General features: G+C 37.2%; 1 protein-coding gene across 6 annotated transcripts in view; it reads left to right on the top strand.

Annotated features, from left to right (window-relative positions):
• CHD7 (chromodomain helicase DNA binding protein 7) overlaps nucleotides 1-17,360 on the top strand; it is a 211,870-nt gene that overhangs the window by 138,390 nt on the left and 56,120 nt on the right. For all 6 annotated transcript variants that reach the window (XM_066266185.1, XM_066266186.1, XM_066266191.1 and 3 more), the window contains 4 exons: nucleotides 777-918; nucleotides 6,082-6,219; nucleotides 7,268-7,333; nucleotides 13,469-13,524. In XM_066266185.1, coding sequence (XP_066122282.1) covers nucleotides 777-918; nucleotides 6,082-6,219; nucleotides 7,268-7,333; nucleotides 13,469-13,524 — 402 coding nt within the window. The remainder of the gene's footprint in view (nucleotides 1-776; nucleotides 919-6,081; nucleotides 6,220-7,267; nucleotides 7,334-13,468; nucleotides 13,525-17,360) is intronic.

Below are 17,360 nucleotides of genomic sequence, written 5' to 3' on the forward strand. Positions count from 1 at the left end.
ACCTTAGATACTTTATGGTAAAACTTGACAAATTTTAAAAACATATCCTGCACCTTAGATACTTTATGGTAAAATTATCTCATCTAATTTTTCATTATGGCTTGATGTATTGGCAGAGATGTTTGCATTGTCTAGATCAGGGATCCCCAAACTTTTTACACAGGGGGCCAGTTCACTGTCCCTCAGACCGTTGGAGGGCCAGACTATAAAAAAACTATGAACAAATCCCTATGCACACTGCACATAACATATCTTATTTTAAAGTAAAAAAACAAAACGAGAACAAATACAATATTTAAAATAAAGAACAAATAAATTTAAATCAACAAACTGACCACTATTTCAATGGGAACTATGGGCCTGCTTTTAGCTAATGAGATGGTCAATGTGCTCCTCTCACTGACCACCAATGAAAGAGCTGTCCCTTCCGGAAGTGCGGTGGGGGCCAGATAAATGGCCTCAGGGGGCCGCATGTGGCCCGGGCCGTAGTTTGGGGACCCCTGGTCTAGATGAACAAATGTAGTCTGAATGATATTAGGAGCCTTTGCATGCAGTTTCTTTTTTAATTAGGTCAAATATTTGCTAAAGGTTATCAATTTGGAGTTTTGTCATAAAAACTTACTTGGGAGTACCAGTTAGCCATAAATGGCCAAAATGCATTGATTTATCAATTGTCTTTGATACTTTGGGGATATTAATGTGGGAAATGTATGGCATGGGACATGTGGGAAACCTCATTAAAAAGTGAGCACTAAGTGATCCACTTTGAATTCTAGTAATAAGAAACCTGATTCAGAAGCAAGTGCTTTGAAGAAAAAGGTCAACAAGGGAAAAACAGAAGGTTCTGAAAATTCAGACTTAGACAAAACGCCCCCACCATCTCCTCCTCCTGAAGAAGATGAGGACCCAGGTGTTCAGGTAATACCGTTATTCTGATCCTGAGCCTTGGTTACTTAGCATGGGTAACTCTAGCTGCATATCAAGTACACTAGACCTTCGCTGTCTTTGTTATAGCGCTGCTTTAAAGATGGCTTTATTGTTGCCTGGAACATTATATCCACAGTGATGAGAGCTGGGGCCAACGTGAAATTAAACTCCTGACTTCTTGCTTTTGCCATCTTTGACTCTGCTATAAGTAAAACTGATAGTCTTCACTCATTTCTGTAAATGTATCTTTTGATGTTTATGTAAATGTTAGTTAATGCACAGCTTCATTCACATTTCTGATTTTCTCTGAAGTTTGATTGCTTGTCACTTATTCTGTTTTGCAGAACAAACAATCAAGATGTAATCTGTAGCTTGTCTTAAGGTTTCTGATATTCCCCGGTGAGAGTTGAGATACATGTATAGTTTCCGTGAACATGTTAGGGACTTTTTGGATGGCAATGCTGCAGAATTTTTCAATGAGTTTTGAAGAATTTCATAGGAATCAGCTGAAAAAGTAGCCCTGAACTAAACATTAGGAATTTAGGTTTCTGTGTGTAAAGCACACCACTGTCACTGATTGGATTGTAAGGTAAGGGACCCTTGAACATGATAGTTAAAAATTATTTCCTGGTTATGTTCCCTGGAAGCGTGCCAGTATGGTCCACTGGGATGGCTGGGAATGTAACCTCTGTGAATGACATCTAAGTTGTCATGAAGCAGTTACTGAGGAGTCCTTCTAGAATAGGAAGTCAGCCACAAGAAACTTGCTTGATTTTTTTTTCTAATCATTCAGAACACTAAATACTTTTTATCTACACCTCAGCCAATTATTTCACTTAAAAGTTAGAAACAAAATATTTGCAGTATATGGCTCTATGCTGAAGAATTTCAGATAGTTTTTTTTTTTTTTTTTTTTTTTTCTATTTAGTAGGACTCCCTGAGAATATATGTAACTTCACAGAATGGCCTCATCTGAGAACTGAAAGAGAGGTGGGGGAGAGGGAGAGGGAGAGAGAAAATTTGGTTTGGTTCTATAACTAACATAGTGATACCTCTGGCAGTTCGAGTTACTTTTTTAGTTTAGTTTTCATGGCAGTGAAAAAATACTGGGAAGGTAAGTAGATATCTTTTTGAATTGCTTAGGGAGTTTTAAACTAAAGTATTTTAATGATTTTGAATTTCATTTTTATGCTCAATGTTGTTTTTTTCCCTGAATTGTGTTTGCTTAAACTAAGACCTTTATGACAATAATATTTGGACAATATTAAGAAGATTTATTCACACGAGTCAAGAAAATTCTGTTCTTCCACAAATACTGCTGCTGTTTTTTAGAAGTCTATTTGTTTTAATATAGACTCAAAAGGACTTTATGAAATACTAATTTTGGGGTTTTTTATTCTTCTGCATTTTCATGATAGAAAAGTGATAGTCAATTCAAATGAACATTGATACATCCTTTCTAATTGGCTAATGTTTGACTGCTATTGGTTCAGTAGGTAACACAAGCAGCTACACAAGTAGATCTGATGAGAAACGCAGGCCTCTCTTGGTGTCTCTGACACAGGAAGTGATGCTGACTGCTGTTATTGTGTTTCTTCCTGTAGCACATGCATGAAGGGCTTAAAGTTCTTGAGTTTTGTGATTGGTTTATTTAAACCTTAGTAAATGCCATATAATTTTAATGAACTCAAAATTTAAAGCACTATAACAGTGAGATCTTGGAAACACATTTAAATTTTCTCTTCACTATACCAGTTTTAACTATAAATAGCTTTTCTAAAGCAATCCAAGTTTAACAAGTTGACCTGTGATTTTATTGTCAATTCAAAAGCTTTGAGTTATGGTTTAAACATAATTCTTACATTTTATTTTGATTCACAGAAATCTTTCAAATAGTAATGTTTTAACAGACCATAATAAAGCATCTTATATAATAAATAATTTTATATTGGGAAATTGTAATAGAAACTTTTACACACAAAATAAATGAATTTAAGATAAATTATTATTTAGAAAGTGGAGAAGCAATAATACACTTTAAAGTTTTAGCAAGTTGAGTTCTGATTGTATTTCTTGCTATTATTAAGTGGACTTGTATCCATTACTAACTAAGCCCATCCCTATTGCATAGATTTATAGCACAAACTTGATATGAAGAGAAACTTCCATTATTCAAGGTATCTATCTCTACCACTATATAACTGTCTGCTTAAAATGAAAAAATCCCCCTGTGTCATTGTACTGGAACATTTCTTTAATATCAGAGTGATAGTCAGTGTAAAGTGGATTTATCTGAGATGTATTTATGGCTGTTTAGTTACCTGTGCTGGAAGAATACTGTGACAATGTGGCCTTAATGATGGAACCCTGAGAAAACATCATAGATACAGCATTAGTAACACATTAATCCTTATAGTAGCAACATAAAGATGAAAATATAGACTAACCCCTTTCAATTTTGTTAAATCGATATATCAGATGAAATACAGATATTGTGCTAAGTATCACAAAATTAAAATATTGTTCCTGATAATAGCCTTTTATATCTTAAGGAAATTGACAGTTGTCTTGAGAAGGGAGAGATGGTAAAGTGAAGAAGAGAGGAGTTAGCCTAGATCAGCTTCGGGAAGAGAGAAAGGAAGCTATACAAAGTAGCTACACCTGGTAACCTTATTGCTTTTGGATTTTTCTTCGGAAAGGTGGAGTTAATTAATGATGAATTTAGTCCTACTAATTCCATTGGATATTAATATGTACCATGAATTCCTTTATGTGACCACAGTCTACTCAGGAGATACATAGTTACTATCATTAACCCATTCTACAGACCCAAGAAACGAAAGTCCATAATGTAACTCTTCTAACATCACAGAATGGGATTCTGGACTCATTTAAACATGCACATTTAGCTTCAGAGTCTGGGGGTCCCCAAACTTTTTACACAGGGGGCCAGTTCACTGTCCCTCAGACCGTTGGAGGGTCGCCACATACAGTGCTCCTCTCACTGACCACCAATGAAAGAGATGCCCCTTCCGGAAGTGCGGCGGGGGGGGGGGGGGGATGGCCTCAGGGGGCCGCATGTGGCGCAGGCTGTAGTTTGGGGGCGCCTGGTACAAGGTCAAATTGCCCCTTGTGATGTGGGGAAGGGTGGCAGATGGCAGAACCCCTGCTGGTTTCTGCCCCACTTTGACCTGGAATGGTTTGTTCTGGGCAGGGCTGACAAGGGAGGGTCAGGGGAGGAATTCCCCTGTGGTCTAAGCCACTGGGAAATCTGTTAATAAGATGTTATCCTAAATACCTTGTGTCAGAAATGTGCTTTGCGTGTTTGTAGCCATGACTGTGTAAGGCTAAGAGCTCACAATCTGAAACAACTCATTTGATGGTCATAGGACACTGAGTTTATATTTTGAGCTGCCTCAGATTCCCTTTTGAGAGTGGAGAGAGCAGAAACCTTGTCTTTGGGACAAGGTGCTAGGGTTTATTGGTCTTGGCATGAGCCACATAGGTGCTATGCTTGTCCCCCTTGGGTCCACGTGGTGAGGTAATTTGCCACTGTGCCTGATTGTCTAATTTTAGAATCCATGAGGCTCTTTAAAAAGTTTTATTTCATAATTCTTAGAAAGTTTGAGTTACTTTTCTTAATATTTTTATTTCTTCTATGGGCTTTGCGCACTCATTTGTAGGTTGTAATCTTGCATTTATCAGCAATTTTAAAGTTATCTCAGATTGTATCACAACACATTAATGAAAAAATTATTTCCTCCTCATTTTTAATTAACTGACAAAGCTATTTTTTTTATCAAAAAGATTAAATGTGCTTTCCTTCTCCATTTACTTTCCTCCCCAGAATTAAGAGCTATTTACCATTTGTGGTGTGTCTTTTCACTTTTTTTTTTTGTTGTTGTTATTGAGTATAAAAACATTATACATTCATTTTTTATCAAATATTCATTGAGTCATAAAGTAGACAAAACATACAGTATCTTTGTCTTGAAGAGTTATATACAGAGATGGGCCAAAGTAGGTTTACAGTTGTGAGTACACACAACACAGTTTATTCTTCTATTATTTATTACTATATTTTCTTATATTATTTATCATCTCATTATTATTGTTGCTATTATTTTGTATCTTTACTTATGGTTTACCTTTTAGGTAATGATGGCTAGTAATTTAAACCTTCTTTTACCCATGCCTGTATTGATGATCCACACATATGAATAAATACACAAGGTTTTTTTGTTATCTTAAATAGAATTATAAGCGACATACTATGTGACTTGCTTTTCTTTTTATTTCACGATTTATCTTGCAGATATTCTGAAGATATGTTATGTAGCTTACTAGAAGTACAGTTGCCGGGTCAAAGGGTGGGTGTGTTTTAAATTTTGATAGATATAACCACAATGTCCAGCAAAGGTACACTGGGATCTATTTTGACCACCTGCATGAGAGAGGATCCATTTTGCCAATAATCTGACTAATATTAGCTGTTATCAATCTTTTACATTATAATCACTGTGATAAATTTTTTTTTAAATAAAATTACTTTTTACAGTCGTTCATTATAAATTCAGTCCTTCATCTCTTCAAAATTTTTCAGATTATTTCTTTTAGGACCAAGATTAAAATGCAAGATTTTTTTTAAGTGGCCTTCTGAAATATTATTGGTACCTTGGATAATATTACAATAGTATTTACATAGACCTTTATAATTAGAAGATAATATAGACTATCTTTCAATGCCTTCACTTCTTTTGGACTTTTTACTCTGGGTAAAAATTTAAATGCACAAAGGTAGAGAGAACAGTATAATGAACCCCTACGCATCCATCACCCAGTCTCAATATTGCTTTCACTTTTGAGCGGTGCATTGGCTGAGTGGGGAATAAGATTTGTGGGCACTTCCATCTCCCAGCTGAAGGTCAGGCGGCTGGGAGGGGCAGATCCACAGCAGTCCTCCTCCCCTACCCCCCACACCTTCATTTTTCCATTATAGTCATTGCCACTGGGATCTCTTTTGTGATTTAACAGGTTAACACTGGCTTTTCTTTAAGATTAATTTTTAAAGAAATATCCACCTCCCCATCCTGAGAGGCTATAAAGCTCATCAATGATTGCTTTTAAACTCACTTTTTTGGGTTTGGGTTTTAGAAGAGACGGTCCAGCAGGCAGGTGAAGAGGAAGCGATACACTGAAGACTTGGAGTTCAAGATTTCGGATGAGGAGGCAGATGATGCAGATGCTGCTGGGAGAGACTCCCCCTCCAACACCTCGCAGTCCGAGCAGCAGGTCAGCGCCCAGCTTCGTGTGGTTCTCACTGCATTGGGAATGGTGGACTGGGAGTTCTGTAGCTGGAACCCAAAAATTTGGCTGAAGCGTTGGAGCTGGAGCCGGGGGACATTCATCTAATGTTGACTAACGTGCTCTGGGAAATGAGTTGTTCAGCAGTGTCGTTTAAAAAGCTTTGTTCGTGGAAATGTAGTTTCATGTAAGCCTGTGATATGTAATTTGACACAATTTTGGAGAATTAATGGTCTGTGTTGAGGAAGAGTCAGAACCTAGATGCAAGGAGGCTGAATTTACCTCTTGAGAATTCAGTGCTGTAGCTTCTGGGACTTCAGTAAACCACTGAAGCTTGTCTCCTGCTGTTAGGCACTGTCGGAACCCCTCTATGAAATTACCGCCTTGTAGTCCCCAGCAGGGCATGCTTTATTCTCAGTGCAATGTAAATGATGGATAAAATAGTTTGTATAAAATATGGGTAGTGACTTAGGATTGATTATTGTAAAGATCCTTTTTTTTTTTTTAAATTTAAAGTCCTTGTATTATTATTACTGTACTTAAACCCATGGAAGAATATATTAAATAGAGCTTGGTATTTTATTTGCTAATTTGTGCTCTGTTAGATTGTTATGTAACATTTTATGTGACCTCCATAGATAAAAGCTGCCTACAGTACCAGAATGATGAGTATGTTTACCCCATGGCTATAGCTGAAGAAAGTTATGTTTTTGACTGCTCTCACGCAGAGATGGTTTCTTTTGGCAGCTGGAGTTTCTGAGTGCTCTCTGGCTTTAGGGATCTGTGCTTGGCCACGCAGTTAAACCACATAATCATGAAGGAATAAGCAGATCTTCCTTTTTGCCTTTGTGTGGAGTGAGATTTTTGTTCTTTTCAGGCATGTTTTTTTTCCCACCGTGACTTTGTACGCAGTGTTTTAAAGGATACGAATTTAAAGGGAATGGAAGTAAATACAAAAAGGGAATGATGTCTTGCTGCTGTAGCTTATAATGAAATATTTTCCGTTTAGATGGATTCATTCTGTTTTATTTTTTAGGAATCTGTTGATGCAGAAGGCCCAGTGGTAGAAAAAATCATGAGTAGTCGTTTAGTAAAAAAACAGGTAAGCGCCATTTGGAGTGATCAAAACCTATGAAGTAGATATGATCCTTAAATTATTTGTTGCTTTATAATTTCTTTTAAAAGTTTCACTATTGGAAAATAAAACTTCCAGTGATATTTCTAATACTGTCTGATGTATATAGCCCAATATAAATCTTTGGGATATTTAGCTCCAAATAAAATGAAAGTATATCAACCAACCAGTGCTTTATGACACCATTTAGAATAAGCAGGAAACTCAAAAGTCTCAGACAAATGTCAAAATTATTATTTTTAATAAGTATTATTCATAAAAAATCATAAACATGAATTGACCACTCATCTTCCTTTAGAAAGAAGGCTCCTTGCCCTCTCCTACCTCCCCAACCCCCATGGAAGTTTATCATTTTAGGAAATAGGTGTTTTGTGATACTTTTCATATACAATTAAAATATTCATTAATACCTTTTTGTCAGTGCTAGGTGAAATGCAGAACTATTTTTGGAATAATTTTTAAAGATAATATGACTTCTTTAAAATTATTAAAAATTCATGTTGATCTACAAAGGTGAGCTCTAAGTACCTGTCATCAGCCTGATGACTTTGTCATTGAGGGACACATACTTTGTGACAAAGAATTTCAGCAGCACTGTGTTTTCTTATACTGATTGAGATCCCTGGTTTTATCCCAACGACCTCTCTCTTTATTCAGTTTAAGAATTGTGTAGGCATCCAGATGCATTTACATATTTCAGTATGCAATTTTTGTTGTCTCTAGAAAGTGGTCTTCTTTAGATATAGATGTTGTGTCTCATCTTAAATCATTGTCAAATGCACACTTTCAAGTTTTCCCATTGATTTGAGAGGGGGAGCAAGAAAGAGAGAGAGAGAGAGAAAGAATGAGAGAGACAGAGAAGGGAAAGGGGAGAGAGAGAGAGAGAGAGAGAGAGAGAGAGAGAGAAGCATCAACTCGTTCCACCTTATTATTCCATTTAGTTGTGTACTCATTGATCGCCTCTCCTGTATGCCTTGACCTTAAATCAAACCCACGACCTCAGGGTGCCAGGTTAATGCTTGATACACTGAGACACCGGGCCAGGGCCATAGTGTTTTTTTTTTGTTGTTGTTGTTTTTTAAGTAAAATATATACAGAGTATAATTTCCCACCGAGAGAGAGAGGAATGGAGGGATTATAAAACTTAGAGTAAGATCACAGATTCCTTACCAAATAGGAAGTTTACTATTCAAATACTGTACTCTTTCTATATAGAGGTCCTTGTAAATAGTATAGCACCGGCAATAAACTTCTCTTCACCTTATTGCAGTACTGTTTGCTTTTCTGTTATTCAAATTCAAATTGAGTGTAGGGGGAAGGGGAGGAGGGTGTATGGAGTGGCTATCTGGTGACTCTTTGAACATGAGGATTCCCCCTCTGATGAATTAAAGCTCAACGAAATTTCCCACCTGTTTAAGCAGAAATGAGTACTATTTAACTCATTAGAAAGGTTGTGTTTTTGGTCCTGCTAATGACTCTAGAACTGCTCATTTGTGAATTGTAGATATATGGTAAAATTTAAATACTTGACATGCTTTGAAGAATAATCCCCTTCACTGAATTGAAGTGACTTGTTTGAGTAAATAGCTTGTGGTCTGGATGGGATATATTAATTTTCATTCAGTTAAAAGTGCTTCAGCAGGCGTATTCAGCAGGTTTGGGAGTTGCAAATTATAATTAGCTCTATTATTCAGAGCTACTTAGACTATGCATTATGTAGGACATTGCTCTTTTCCTTCTGTTTAGCCCACTTTAGGGATTTTTTTCTTCTCTTATTTTTCTTTTTACTACCCTTTAATGATAGGTACCCACAGTTTAGGAATAGGTATTACCATTTACAGATGACCAGGTTTATCTTATCAGAGGAATTTAAAATTACCATAATTGTATATGAGGGTGGAGTATTTGTTGAGTTAGTGAATTTTAGGATGGAGAAAATTAATGGAAAAATTTCTATGGAAAAGGAGATAGGGCTTGAGTTATGATTAAAGGAGAGAGGAGATGTGGAGCTCATTGAATTGCTTGTAGATTACCAGCATTTCATAATGGACACACAAAAAATTAGAAAGTTGTACACATTAGCAGGTACTTAACTTTTTAAACTGCTAATGTTCTCGAAATAGTTACGTTATCAGTTTTAGTAACATTGGAGGCAAGTGTGGCATATAGAAACAAAAGGAAATTTGAGATTTTCCTGTGGATTCTAGCTATGCCTGCTGGTCTGTTTCCTATTACCATGAATAATTGAATAAGTGGCTGTGAGAAGGTGCCCTATCTCCCCCCACAGCACTGTAGAAGCTGGCTCTGAGTATCAGTGCCAGCCCCCGCTGGTGTTGACACGTAGTGGGGACTCAGTTCATAGTTTTCAAAGTCAGCTGACCTCATCTCTGTGTGGTGGAGTCTGCAAACTCACAGAGCTCACCTGGTACACCCTCCCTAGTTCAGCTCCTCGTGTTAAATTGGGATGACTCTCAGACACTTACGTTGTTCTACACCCAAGTCAATGTGCATGAGACCCAGTGGAAGGGATATAGTTGATTCTTGTATTTGGATTATGAGGTCAATTTAAGAGTGGGCTTTTGGATGGCATAAAGGTTATTTCTTTTGTTTTCCACATTTAGTCATCATGTAGCCCTTTCTGCTTTGAGGAGAAGTCAAATCATTCTTGTATCAGAAGGTCAAAATTATTTTAAAAGTCAATTCTGACTATTCCTTAAAGTTCTTTATTTTTCTTTACATAATATATTTTCTTTTTAAGAGCTTATTTTAAATTCCAAGGTGTTTGTTTTAATCCTCTTTAGCTGGACTCAGTAACAAAAAAATGGAGTATAAGGAAGGCAAACTCTTCCTTCCATCTGTTCTGATGTCCTTTTCTCCTCAAGTGAACCTGTGATTTTACATCTCTGGTAGAGTATGTGGTGGGTTGGACCAGAAGTAGGAGCAGCTCAGATCTTTGCCTTATTGATACTTTATTGAAGTACTTATTCTTTTGTGCATCAACAGAATTATACACACACACACACACACACACACACACACGCGCGCGCGCTACAGTGTAGCTTTGTTTTCCAGAGTGACGGCCTACTTTAGTAATAAATGGTTAGTAAAGATCATTCATTCTTTCGGACTACAGGATTATCATTTGCTAGATGGCTGTTTTAGATTCCAGGTGACTAGAAGGGTCTCTTCATTGCCTGATCAAGGTTTTCTGGTTCATGTGAACAGTGAGACAAAGAATGGCTTAATATGTTTGGAACATTAATTATATGAATAATAATTTTGATAGACTAGTTTTGGAGTCTGTGTACACATTTCTTAAATTATTCTATTGAACACATAAAATTACTTTAGAGGGCTGTTAAATTTAATGGTAACTGCAAGGAATACATTTGAGTTGATTTTTTTTTTGTGTGTGAAGAAACAGTATCTTGTCTTTATTTATTTATTGTATATGCCTATTATAAAATGGCTCCTGAAAATTAAGGCATTGTGGGTAGGGGTTGGAGTTGTTTTCAACTATCACCAAAGGCTGGTCAGACTGACAACCAATTAGAATAATTAAAATAATGTACTGAAGGCTTATGAATTCTCACACTTTTGCTAATTGTTTGCTATTAGTATTGCAGAGGTGGTCGGCATGACCATATTTATGTGAAATAAAGGTTACAAAACAGTTCTATTTATAGTTGTAGGGGCAAGAAGGTGATTCAGTATGTGTGGCATTAAAGCACAGGCTCATAATTTGGGACATCCAGAACGAAAGAGATAGCCCTGGGACAATTCTGCAGCATCGCCAGGGTCTTACTAAGTGCAGTCTCAGAACCTAATTGCTTCCTCCAAGACAGCTCTAGACCTGGTTAGGCATCTCCACAGCAGGCTTCTAGAGGAATAGCTGATCATGACACAAAAGGTACCGAGTCAGTGACAGACAGTCGATGCCTGCAAAAGTCGGAGCATTCCGGGAACAGAACTGAGACGGGGGAAAGCCATCTCTGGTTCAAGAACTGAGTCTGTGTGCTTTGGCCCCCACTTTGAAATTATGGGATAGTAAGACCACTTAGAGTGAGATGGAAAGGACTGTGCAGGAGGAAAGATCGGGAAGAGGGCAATGAGGAAATAATAGAGCATAGAAATGATAAAGTTGGTCTTTTTACTACCTCATACACACATAATTTTGAAAAACCCTTTTGGAATTGAAAAGATATAGTTAGCATCAAAAGAGTAGAACCAGTAGATCAGACAAGTGGTCAGCAAACTCATTAGTGAACAGAGCCAAATATCAACAGTACAATGATTGAAATTTCTTTTGAGAGCCAAATTTTTTAAACTTAAACTATATAGGTAGGTACATTCCTTACTGAGGTAGCGCCTGCACATGGTAATTTGTGGAATAGCCACACTCAAGGGGCCAAAGAGCCACATGTGTCGCGAGCTGCAGTTTGCCGACCAGGGGACCAGACATTTAAATTCCATTTTAGGTTGGAGTTTCATGATAGGCATCCACAGATGCAGGTGCTCCTTGGCTTTCCCCTTTCTCCGGTTGTCTCCTGTCTTGTCTTTGCCTTTCTACCAGAATCTCCTGTTCTATGTAAAGATGACATACCTTGAAATCACTGCTGAAAGGGGGGGAGTAGAATGGGGTAATATTGGGGCTAGAAAAAGTCAGGTGGGTCCTGGATGGATTGTCACTAGAACTGGGTAGAATTTATCTCTAAATTAATTCTAGGTTTATGTTGCTGGCTCTTGAAGGCATGCAGCAAACATTTCTCTTCATTGTGGATAACTAAAAGTATGGAACACAGACAGTCTTCTGAACACATTGGCTTAAGGAGCTGTTTTATGGTTATGACCATTTTTAGATCCATTAGAGCAGAACCAGATATTAATGGGTTTTGACCACATGCTTGAAGACTGTCTTCTTGTTGGTGATCTATAGGCAGGTGGAAAACTGTTTCAAATTTATGGTTAACTAATACATGTGAGAGTTTCGAAGAAAAGTTCAAGTTCACAGTCTTTGGCAATAGTTTGAATATTAGGTATTGAGAGAAATGGTAGTGTATTTGAACAGATCTGTGCTAGTCTGTGATCCAGTAGAAGTCCACTCCTTTATTTGTCCTCTTTTGTGTTCCTACTTGCCTTAATTTTCTTTGCAACATTTCTGAGAGAGCTTAGTCACATATGAGCCTAAGGCAGGCCTGGGTTCTCTGGTAAGAATGTAAAACCAATTCCTAAACTCTGTAAAGTAGTATTTATATTTACACCCTTGATTTATCTGTTCAAATGTTCCAGAAGAAAAACTACGTATTATGACTTGTTTAATGGCCTAAAACCAAAAGGAAGAGAAACATAGTGAAAGATATGCTTTATTAAAATGTCATCTGAGTGGTATCTTCTGACTGATAACGTGACCACTGAACTCTTGATTTGGCTGACGTGTATCACCATTTTGACCTTACCTAAATGTCGTATTTGGAGTGTTAATTTTATTTGGCTGCTATGTATGTGAGACATCTTGTCTGAGAGGTTTTAATTGTACCATTGAGTAAAACTAAAACTGTGAATAGCGATGCGCTGAAATTACAGAACAAGCACAAGGTTTAGTTTTATATGGTTTCTTGTTTAGAGTTATTAACTATATGGAGGAATAAATGTCTTTTAAATATTTTAAAACATTACAAAACCCACAATGTAAAGTTGCCATGAGGCAGCCAAAAATAATACATATGGCATTCAGGAGAGCAGTTGCTAATTGGCTGCTGCCTGAGAAAATGGTACACTTGGCGTCTACTTAACACTGTGGGTTTGGCAGAAAGCCAGATTTGGGGTCAGGTTGTTGTGAATGAAGCTGCATGTGGTTAGGGAGGAGTTAAAATGATTCATGTCTTAGAAGCCCGTAGCATGTTGAGTAACGTGCCAAGGCCTGAGTGTGCCGGTCTGCGTCTCACTGGCTGCCTACAGCTCACAACGTGCTCATCTGCACAAGAATGTCCGGGGCTGCTTTTGTCATGACCACTGCAGGTTCATATGGGAGCACATCATTACTTTCAGGATAATCTAGTAGATGGTTTTAAGTATGTGTCTGAAAATTTCTTTTTTTTGCAGAAGGAATCTGGAGAGGAGGTAGAAGTTGAGGAATTCTATGTGAAATACAAAAACTTGTAAGTAGGTTGTGATTTTTTTTTTTAAATTGGGGAATATATTTTCAGAGTACTACACAATGGTTAAAAAATATTGGGAAAATAAAAAATAATGGAGAATTGGGATACTTTGTTATGATTGATTTAGAACTTTGAAGGCCATTGCCTATAACTTGAGATTTTATGAACTTAATTTTCCTGGAAAATGTGTCATGGGTATAAAAGTGACTAACTTTCATGTATAACCAAGAAGTTGTTTTAGAGGGGATCAACCCTCCTGCAGTAAGAGTGAGTAAGACAGTGCTCGCCTGTCCTCTGGAAATGAATCTGACCCCGTGGGGTGCTCTTCCGCTCTTCATCTGGGCCTGGGCTGCCAGGCACTCAAGATGAGAGCTCTACTGTTCAGAGAAAGCTCTAGAAAACCATGACATCACTGTTGCTTTGAAATGCAGTGAGCGATGTTTATCTGTTTTTCTTTTTTGATTGTTTAGTGAGTCTGAATTGCATGACTTGTAAACAACTGAACTGAAAACTCACGAGTTCTGCATTGTTGCTGTAGGCAGTGAGTGTGCCAGGGCCAGACACACGTTTGGTTGAGGGTCAGTAGTCATCCTGCTGAAGAAGATGATGAAGAAAATGATTGTCATTCTCTAACCTAAACAACAATCACAGAACAAGGACACAAATGTCCTTTGATGACATAAACCTTAAATTGTCTTTAAATGTAAGCAAGTAAACAGTGCCAGGATAATAAAGAACTATGACCTTTATTATGACCTATTATTAACAAGTTCATTTGGTAATTGTTTAGATTTTTGAAATTTAGCCTGAAAGTATGGAGGCTAAATACTTTGTTTAAATTTCCCTGGGTTAGTTCTTTTCCTCCTCCTGCCCCCTTTCTGTGTAGTTGTTATTTACTTGATATTCAGTTCGGTTCATTACTTTCTGTTTGTATTTGTGTTCCATTTTAGCTACCACCCCCATCCTTATTGATATATATAATTCAGGTTCATGAAATAGTCACTGGTTCAAAAGTCAGAATTGTACATAAAAGGATACTCAAAGAGAAGGAACTCAAGTACTGTATTAATTCTGGGATATAAAGAGAGGCTTTTGGGAGTTACTTTCAAAATGGTCTAAGAAAACTTACCCTACCCTAGCTAATAAAAGCATCAGGCCTCAAGCTTTCTGTCATTCTTCCTTGTTGCACTTGGCGTTGTGTTAATGAACTGATGCACTTCTGAAGTTCTGTGAACAAAAACCGTTGACCGAGTAAGAAGATGAGGAAGTCTCTTGTCAGTCTTACTGTGAGTACAAGCAAATACAGAGTCTGGCAATAAAAAATGTTCAGTAAACATTAGATGTCGTCATTATTTTATACTCAGAGCTTGACGCATTTACACAGATGGAAATTATGCACATGACATGATTTTATATAGCTGTATAAAGAAAGTGGTAAGCATAGGGAAGGAGGCGATAATGAAGTAAGCCAGAGGGAGAGTGAGTTCCCCAGTACCCTTATCAAATTAAACTCGGAGCAAAGATGTGTAAGTTTTGATGGACAGAAAGGGGTACTACGAGATGAGTACCTGCCAGATCAGTGTGGGCCAGTGGGACCTGGGGTGCCAGACTCATGGGAAATGTCTAATCTGGGTCTCCACAGAAGCCCAAAGGCGCTCCCAGGGTTCCTGACCAGCACTGCTGCAGGCCAGGGAGGCCGGTCATCCTTCTCAGTCACGTGAGACAAGGCAAAGGTTGTTTTAAAAAATAGCTTTCCTGTCTGACATTATTGAGATCTAAGGGAAATTAAAGTTTCTGTAAAATTAACAGTTTCTATTAACCTTTTATTTTCACATAATTTCAGATTTAAAGAAAAAATGCAAAAATAGTACAGAGAATTTGTGTTTTTTTTTGTAATTAAAACATCTTGTAGAAGGACACGTTGAGGATATTAAATGTGATAATATCTGCTAAGTGATGATTTACTAATTTCGTCATTCCTTCTAAATTTATTAGTTGGTTTTCAACTATAAGGGAAAGCGTTACCCATTCACTTATTTGTAGCAGTGTAGACTTTTGGCATTTTACTTTATTCCGGGGCCATAGTTCTTTATTATCCCAGCACTGTCTACTTGCTCACGTTATCCCGGAGTCGGCCTTCGGGGCCCTCAGGCTGCCCCGCTCTGCTTTTGCCGTGTCCTCATCCTTCTTTGAATTCTTTCTTACTTTCTGGCACAGGAAGATGCTCCAGACTCATCTTGTAATTTCCCCTTTTAAGTCTTGGAATCTCCAAGGAGCCTTGGTTATTTCTATTAGAGAAGGGCATTTAAAAACCAAGATTTGGGCCCTGGGTGTGCTCATTGCTGCTGGAGAGCCACTGTAGGCGCCCTCTCCGTGGTAGGACTGGGGGTGTGTGTATCATGTGTATGTATACATGACATATACAAACATGTTAATTACATATATGCACGCCTTTACCTGCCTACCAACCTAATGTCAGTAAAAAACAGTGCCTTTATATTAATAACTTTCAAATTTTTTTCAACACCACAGTGTTCATTCTATCCTTTCCCCTTTTAATATTAAGAACTCTCTTCTTTGACCACAAGAAACCTGTCTCTTGTTCTCCATAATGTTATTTGCTTATTCGTCAGTCTTAGAATATATAGGAAGCAATGTCTGAATTGCTGGAACATACTTTGATGAAAAAGAAGCCTACTAACAAGTTCATTTGGTAATTGTTTAGATTTTTGAAATTTAGCCTGAAAGTATGGAGGCTAAATACTTTGTTTAAATTTCCCTGGGTTAGTTCTTTTCCTCCTCCTGCCCCCTTTCCGTGTAGTTGTTATTTACTTGATATTCAGTTCGGTTCATTAGTTTCTGTTTGTATTTGTGTTCCATTTTAGCTACCACCCCCATCCTTATTGATATATATAATTCAGGTTCATGAAACAGTCACTGGTTCAAAAGTCAGAATTGTACATAAAAGGATACTCAAAGAAGTGGTATCCTCCCTTTCCACCCCATTCCTGTTTGCTGCCTTAATAATCCCGGATTTATCCTTTCCAAAATTTTGCCATGATCATGTGTCTATATATGTATGTAATATATATATGCTGCTCACAAAAATTAGGGGATATTTCAAAAATGAATATGAAGTGATATTCATATTTTATATATGTAAAATATAATACTGTATCTTATTTTTCCTTTTTTTCTCACACAAAAGAATAGCATATTAGCACTTTGTGTTTTTCACAATACTGTATTCTGGAAATTATTTGATAGTAGTTCATAAGGTCTTCCTCATGTTCACAGCTGTGTAGTACTCCATTGCATGGCTGTATCATATCTTTTCAGCCAGTCTCCCATATATATGGCTTCTGATATTTTACAATTATAGATAATGCTGCAGTATATATTCTCATGCTTATATATTTTCTAATTGTTGTAAGCATAGCTTTAAGGTGAGTTCTTAGAAATGGGATTGCTAGGTCCATTCGAAAGGATCCAGTCCAGCCCACAGTGGAGGAGAGCACCTACTGTCCCACGATCTTTCCAACATAGTGTAGTTTACCTCGTGCTTTTTGGGAATAATTGTATTTCAGTGTAGTTCCAATTAGCATTTTCTTTTATGAATGGAAAACATTTTCATAAGTTTAATGGCAATTTTATTCTTATTTTGTCAATTATTTATGTCTTTTTCCCATTTTTCTGTTGTGCTGTAAGAGTTCGTTATCTGTGTAGGATATTTGTCCTTTATCTGTGCTGTATGTGACAACTAACTACCTTTTCTTACCGTCCAGTTTTAATTGTCTTTTGACTTTGTTACTTATTTTATTGCATTGTAAATTCTA

This window comes from Saccopteryx bilineata, chromosome 3 (assembly GCF_036850765.1).
Source record: "Saccopteryx bilineata isolate mSacBil1 chromosome 3, mSacBil1_pri_phased_curated, whole genome shotgun sequence".
Lineage (NCBI taxonomy): Eukaryota > Metazoa > Chordata > Mammalia > Chiroptera > Emballonuridae > Saccopteryx > Saccopteryx bilineata.